The 7,005-nt window shown below is 51.7% G+C and overlaps 1 protein-coding gene across 1 annotated transcript; it reads left to right on the plus strand.

Moving 5' to 3' along the window:
• Window positions 1-3,812: 3,812 nt before the first annotated feature.
• LOC114486751 (protein dopey-2-like) lies at window positions 3,813-6,984 on the plus strand. The gene is made up of 4 exons (XM_028493133.2): window positions 3,813-3,848; window positions 4,664-4,780; window positions 5,658-6,025; window positions 6,414-6,984. The coding sequence occupies exons 1-4, from the start codon at window positions 3,813-3,815 to the stop codon at window positions 6,664-6,666; spliced, it is 774 nt and encodes a 257-aa protein (XP_028348934.1). The 3' UTR covers window positions 6,667-6,984.
• The last annotated feature ends 21 nt before the right edge of the window (window positions 6,985-7,005 follow it).

Raw genomic sequence — 7,005 nt, forward strand, 5'->3', positions numbered from 1 at the left:
CCCGTGAGCCATGGCCGCTGAGCCTGCGCGTCCGGAGCCTGTGCTCCGCAACGGGAGAGGCCACAACAGTGAGAGGCCAGCGTACCGCAAAAAAAAAAAAAAAAAAAAAAAAAAAAAGTTCATGCGGTGGTGTGTGTTTGTTTTGGTCATTGCTTAGGAACAGGAGAGAGGAGAGAGGCTGTATCCATTCCGATTGAGTATACAGAGTGTCCTGTTTTTCTGGAGAATCATAATGTCAGAACTCACTTCCAGCGTATTAACTATTCTGAGTGATGCCACAGTGATTAACTTCTGTTCATAGGACGCGTTTTCAGAGCCCACGTGCAGCCTGACTGGGAGGTTTAGAAACCTGTGTGCTTACAAAAGTTTCCATTTGATTACACAAGAAACTGCTCGAATTTTCCCCATGCCAGAGGCCCCAGCCGTGCCACCGTGGCCTGTTTTGTGTCGGCAGTGAGTGGAGGGTGCAGGCGGCGTGGAGCGGAATCTCACAGTCAGTCCAAAGTCCACTCAGAGTGCTCCATCAAGGAAACCAAATAATCAGAATGGTTCGTGGCACAGTCGCTGGTGACCAAGGGTGCATTAAAGTCACGGGCATCTGTGCTGGGATTGGATGTGCGTTTGACCGTTTGGAGCGTTCGCACAGAGCGGGTGGGGGCCGTCCACTTCCCAGAGGGGGATCCACCTCGGCGGTGCACTGAGTCACTGGGGTCCACTTCCCTAGGAGGCAGGCTCTGTCTCGTTGCTGTTTTAAACCTAGCACCATGCCCTGAGAGGCTGGGTGGGTGTGTGCGGAAGGGAGCAGTCAGGGTCATATGGGGTCAACAAGAGGACCTTTACCAGACTCTGCTTCTTGACTCCCACTAGCGTTCTGATCCATTCACATTTTCCTAACAGATGTGTGTATATAAATGCTTTTTTCCCATCATCTGAAGATGAACACATCAGCTCCCAAAGTGTATTGCAGTTTTTTTAATCTGTAAGAGTGAACCACACCAGGAGCGTGTCAGTAGTTGGGGTGTTGTCATGTGTTCTCCTAGTCGATAAACGTTCATTTGAACAGTCGCTAAAGTTGCTGAACACGGGTGTTTTCTCCCAGCACCGTGATTTCTTGACGTTGAACCAAGAGCTGAGTGAAGCTGCGTGAACCACTGAGTAGAGGCAGGTGTGACAGAAAGCCAGGCCCGGCGTCTGCAGCCCTCGGAGATAGGAGTGACTGGCCTTCCGAGGTGGAGGCTGGTCTAGGGTTGTGTGGTCTCAGAGCACAGCAGTCGGGTGACCGCACGTATCCGTGTCAGTTTGAGAGAGTTCAGCAACGATTCTTCCCCAACGTGCATAGGAATTGAGTCAGACACCCCCGACCCCAGCAGATACTCTGCAGAGACAGGAAGGTGGGGGGGTCTGGCGGCGGGGCGTCGTGATGTCCAAGGCGGTGGAAAGGGCTAAAGGGTGAGTGAGTGAGTTTGGGGCTGGTGAGGACAGGTGACTCAGCGGTCTTGTGGAGGCGGGGACAGTTCCTGGTCTGTTCTCGTCAGTGAACCATAAGGGAATGGAAATTTTGGCCAGTGTTAGGACTCCTTATTCACCCTGGCTTTCTAATAACCCTTTGATGCCTGCAGATCACTCCTGGCCAGAATTCCTTTTTTAAAGTGCCCAAGAAGTAGCCACATAGTTTGCTGTGTTTTGCTGTATGGAGAAACCAGGATTAGTAGTATTGGGGGCGGGAGAATATTCCACTCCTGTTCTGAGGAGATGGAGGAGAGGCAGAGGTTTTCAATGGTTGGAAAGCAGGCAAAACCTGGCTCCCCGGAGATGTCCCTTTAAATCAGTGGCTCTCAGCCCGGGGTGGTTTCTGCCCCCCAGGGGACACTTGGCAATATCTGGGGACACTTCTGGCTGTTAGACCTGGGGCGGGGAGGGTGCTACTGGCATCTAGTGGGTGGAGGCGAGGGGTGCAGCTGAGCATCCCACAGTGCACACGACTGCCTCCACAGCACGGCAGCGTCCAGCCCCAGGGGGCCACAGGGTGGAGGTTGAGAAACCCCCATTCAAATAGTAATTGAAAAATATTTATTGACCTTTCTTTTGGCTGATTCCAGGCACCATGATGATGAGCTCTGCTGGGTCTAGAACTTCCCCCCCCTTCTTTGACGTATATCCGACTGTGGTGGCGCAGAGCGCTGTTGTCACTTCCCTGCTTGTTCAGATGGTCACACCCCGCGCCGTTCGGCCTTGTGACAGCTCGGCTTTCCACGAGGGTCCATTTGGCAAGTGACCGCAAGGCCAGAGTCGTGCAGTGCCTGGGGCTCACGGCGCGCAGCCTGTGTCCCTCACCTGCTGTCAGTTGAGTAGAGGAGAGCGTGTCGGTGTCGTTAGAATGAGCTCGTGTTTGCAGGGGGCACGAAAGCAGCAGCCAGGGTGGCTGAGGAAGGGCGGGAGAAGTAGGGACTGGGGGTTGGTGTGTGTGTTTTGTTTTGTTGATTGTTGGTTTTAAATAGAAAAGATGACCGTTCTGGATGCTAAACTGTGCACACTTCTTTTGGAACGTCACAACTGAGGTGCTACGAATAATTCTTATTTAGTAGAAAGTTACTTAGTTTTTAACCCCAGTTATCTTGCTCTTTACTTTGCTCTCCATAGCAAAGTCCTGTCACAATTGCCATTTTCGGACCTGTAGCAGCATTTCAATTTTTTTTTTTTTTTTTTTTTTTTTCTGCGGTGGCTTCTCTTGTTGCAAAGCACGGGCTCTAGCCGCACAGGCTTCAGTAGTTGTGGCACGCGGGCTCAGTAGTTATGGCACACGGGCTTAGTTGCTCTGCAGCATGTGGGATCTTCCTAGACCAGGGCTCGAACCCATGTCCCCTGCATTGGCAGGTGGATTCTTAACCACTGCGCCACCAGGGAAGTCCCTCGTAGTAGTTTTAATTTGCATCTTTTAAATCAGGAAGGATGAGCATCTTCTCATTTTTCTAAGTATTATCTGGTTATATCCTTTGTTCTTCTCTGCATTTTCAAATCAGATAGCTTCCTTCATCTTCAGTGTACCTGTCCCTCAAGAGGCACTGACTCCCCGACTCGGATATGCTGTGTTGCTTGGATTAACATGGGCAGCATACAATGAACAATTCATTCCACATGTCCTGGTCATGCCCTCAGTTTTTGGTTATGTTTCTTTTTCTAATTAAATTAAATGGGGTAACAAATTTAAATGAGAAAGAAATAGCCACCCGCCTTGTTCATTTGAAATGAATGGTTGTGGTTCCTTGTAATTCCATTTATATGGGAAGAAGTGTATTCGTCAGAATAGGAAAGGTTATGCCATGGTAACAAACAGTCCCCAGGCTCAGTGATTTTTACAGTGTTGTTGAGTTCTGCCTCAGTGGGTCAGCGGGTGGTTTCTGCTCTCTTAATTTCTCAGGGACCCAAGCTGGGAGGGGCTCCCGTTCAACCTGTGTCTCCGTGATCTTAGAGGCCAGGAAAGAAAACCCACTGGGCTTTTAGTTGGCTTCTAAAGCCTGTACCAGAAGTGACACATCATTCCACTCATCTCACTGGCCAGAGTAAGTCATGGTGCCACGCCTACATTCAAAAGGGCAGAGAAATGGGATCCTGCTGCTGTACAGCCCAAGTGAGCCAAACACTTTTGGATCCCAGATGACCACCTTAGGAGCTGCAGCCCATCTTTTGCACCTCAGTTAGCAAAAGTCCTTAGACTGTGCTGAGCAAAAGTGAGATTGTGACTTAAAAAGCAAGAGCTCTGCCTGACAAACATAACAGGTGAGGACAGAGCTTAGTTCTCCTCCTCCGAGATCATGGAGAAAGCCCACAGCTGCAGTATCGATAAGCCAGTGAGTCACAGACATGGTTTCCTAAAAGCTGTGTCTTTAGGACTGGCCAGCTGATACTTGTTGAAACTGGGTGATGGGTACTTTGCTGTTCTACCTGCTTTTCTATATGTTTGAAAGTGTCCATAATAAAACTCACTCTTTCCTGTGCATTTCCCACAGTCGTTTCCTCTCTTCCTCGACACCTCAGTTCTTACCGGCTGTTACCGCATGTGTTTCCAGGTCACCTCCTCAATTTTTCTTTTTGACACGAGCACATTAAAAAAATTATTTTGTTGGCTTGCCCTTTGTTTTAAGCTATCGGATTCTTACAAATAATAGTTTAAGGTATTTCTTGACGACCTCTAGGTATAGCTGGTTTTTTAGTTGTAGTTTTATTGAATTTGAGAGTTCAATTAGACCACATGCTTCTGATGGAAAATACTATTTTGCTTCTTTTCCCTTTATCTCCTACATAACCTCATATGCAGGATCCCATTTCTCTGCCCATTTGAACATAGGCATGGCACCGTGACTTACTCTGGCCAGTGAGATGAATGGAATAATGTGTCACTTCTGGCACAGGCTTTAGAAGCCAACTCAAAGCCCAGTGGGTTTTCTTTCCCGGCCTCTAAGATCACAGAGACCCCTCCATGAGCTGAAACCCCTCCTAGTCTGGGTCCCTGAGAAGTTACAGAGAGCAGTATATGTTTTAGAGGTGGGATCATTTTCTTCGCTCCTAGGAAGAAAGCTGTCATGGCCCTAAGACCACATGGTCCGGGGGCAGCGGTTCTGACACACGTCCTGTGTGACGGTCTTGCGGGGTGCCTGCCTTGTAGGAGGCAGGTGCAGAGGGCCGAGAACAGCAGAGGAAGAAGATCTTGGGTGCGGGCCCAGGTAGCTCACCACCGAGCTCAGCCCTGAAGCACATGGTCATTAGCACAGCACGCAAGTCGGTGACGTGTGCACTTGGAACCGGGCGGAGCACAAATAAACGTGTTCCCCGCCTAGAGTTGGGGACCATTCTGCCTCGTCGAGTTGGCTGCACAGCTGAGTCTCCCACGAGGCAAATGTGCAGGCAGAGCCCGCACGAGGCAGGCAGGAGCCACAGGTGGACCTGTGCTATTAGGAAGCTTGAAGCTGGAGCATTAATTCTTGGAGCAGGTGAATCGGGCAGGAGTCGCGCCGTGGAGGCCTTTGAGCAGCTTTTTAAGAAGCGTGGGCTTTGCCCTGTCAGCTTTCAGTAAATATTTGTGTGAGTTGTATGGATTGCTTTACTGTAATGACGGACACTTGGTGTAGAAGACTGAGTCATGAGGACCCACCCAGTGCTCTGCGTGTGGTCACTCGATGCCATGAAAAACGGCGTTGACCTACTCCCGACGGGGAGGTGTCCTGTTAGCAAGAAATCCGCCGACCGCGTTTCTGAGATGCGGCCGATGCTCAGGGGTGCTTTCGCGCAGGCCAGGCCCGTGTCCTGCTGGAGGAGGCCCAGCTCGGGGGCCTGTCATTCCATGCCAACAGGGATCTGACTTCCTCCTGGGGAAGCGAATGGTGAGGACGCAGGAGTCGTGGCCTACGGGTGTGTCCCACACTCTCAGGGCCACCTGGCTGTGCAGCCAGGCTGGGAGAATGCTGGGGAAATCCAGGGCTTCCGTGGCACACAAACGAGGGTTTTCTTGGGGACGGGAGGTCTGTGTTCTGCTTAGTCTCATGTGTAGACTAGAGGCTTCCCCGGACAGAAGCACACGGCTCCATCAGAAACTGGCCTGACAGGGACAGAGTCCCTGTGAAGGGATGCGGGGTTTTCCTTCACTGCCGGGGGCTTCCCAGCCCCGTGTCCCTGATGCCGGCTCGTGGCCCCCCTCCCCAAGCCCTCTCGCGCAGTCCCTCTGTCCTCCTGTCCCGTCACGTCCCACCTCTTACGGCCACACCGGGTCTTCCTGGCCTCGGCAGGTGTCCTCTCCACAGTCAGCGTCACTGCTTTCTTCCTTACGTGCTTTTCCTCTTGTTTTCCAGGCTCTCCAGAGTAACCTGAGGTATCCCTTGCTGCCAAGACGGCTCATTATCAGCAAGAGATTAGCTCAGTGCCTGCATCCTGCTTTGCCCAGCGGTGTGCACTTAAAAGCCCTGGAAACCTATGAAATTATCTTTAAAATTGTGCGGACCAAATGGCTGGCCAAGGATTTGTTCCTATACAGGTATGATAGCATCCCCACCGTTTTACTTTTTTACTACCCAAGTAATCCATATTTCAGTTCACGAGATGAGAAAATGATAAACAAAAAAATACAGAGGGGTGTGTCAGTTCACCATAAAGCCATCACAGAGGTAACCAGGGCTCACCTTCTGGAGTATGTCCTCCCTGACTTTTCTCTAAGTCGGAGTGTAACGTGCATACTGCTTATCACCTGCTCTGGGCCAGCAGTTCATCGTGACCGTCTCCTGACAAGCGAGCATCTCCATCACCGGTGTAGATGGCTGGCTGGCTGGCTGGCTGCCTTTGAAAACCCCCTTGGGCTGGCCAGTCACTTGGAGCTTCTGAGCAGGTGTCTCATTTTCCCTCCTCTCCCTTTTTCTGTCCCAAAGCTGTGGGTTGTTCCCTCTTCTGGCACATGCAGCCATGTCGGTGAAGCCCGTGCTGCTTGGCCTGTACGAGAAGTACTTTCTCCCGCTGCAGAAGCTGCTCCTGCCGAGCCTCCAGGCCTTCATCATCGGCCTGCTGCCCGGCCTGGAGGAGGGCTCGGAGATCTACGACAGGTGGGTCTCATCCAGAGCTGGCGGCTGTGCCCATCCACGTGGGCCGCCCATGCGGTTTGTATTTTATTTCACTGCTGTATAAGAAACAGGGACAGTGGGAACTCCCTGGTGGCGCGCTGGTTAAGAATCTGCCTGCCAATGCGGGGGACACGGGTTCGAACCCTGGTCTGGGAAGATCCCACATGCCGCGGAGCAGCTAAGCCCGTGCGCCACGACTACTGAGCCCGCGAGCCACAACTACTGAGCCCGCGTGCCACAACTACTGAAGCCCGCGCGCCTAGAGCCGTGCTCCGCAACAAGAGAAGCCACCGCAACGAGAAGCCCGTGCCCCACAATGAAGAGTAGCCCCCGCTCACCACAACTGGAGAAAAGCCTGCACGCAGCAACGAAGACCCAACGCAGCCAAAAATAAATAAATAAA

Source organism: Physeter macrocephalus, chromosome 8, assembly GCF_002837175.3.
Source record: "Physeter macrocephalus isolate SW-GA chromosome 8, ASM283717v5, whole genome shotgun sequence".
Lineage (NCBI taxonomy): Eukaryota > Metazoa > Chordata > Mammalia > Artiodactyla > Physeteridae > Physeter > Physeter macrocephalus.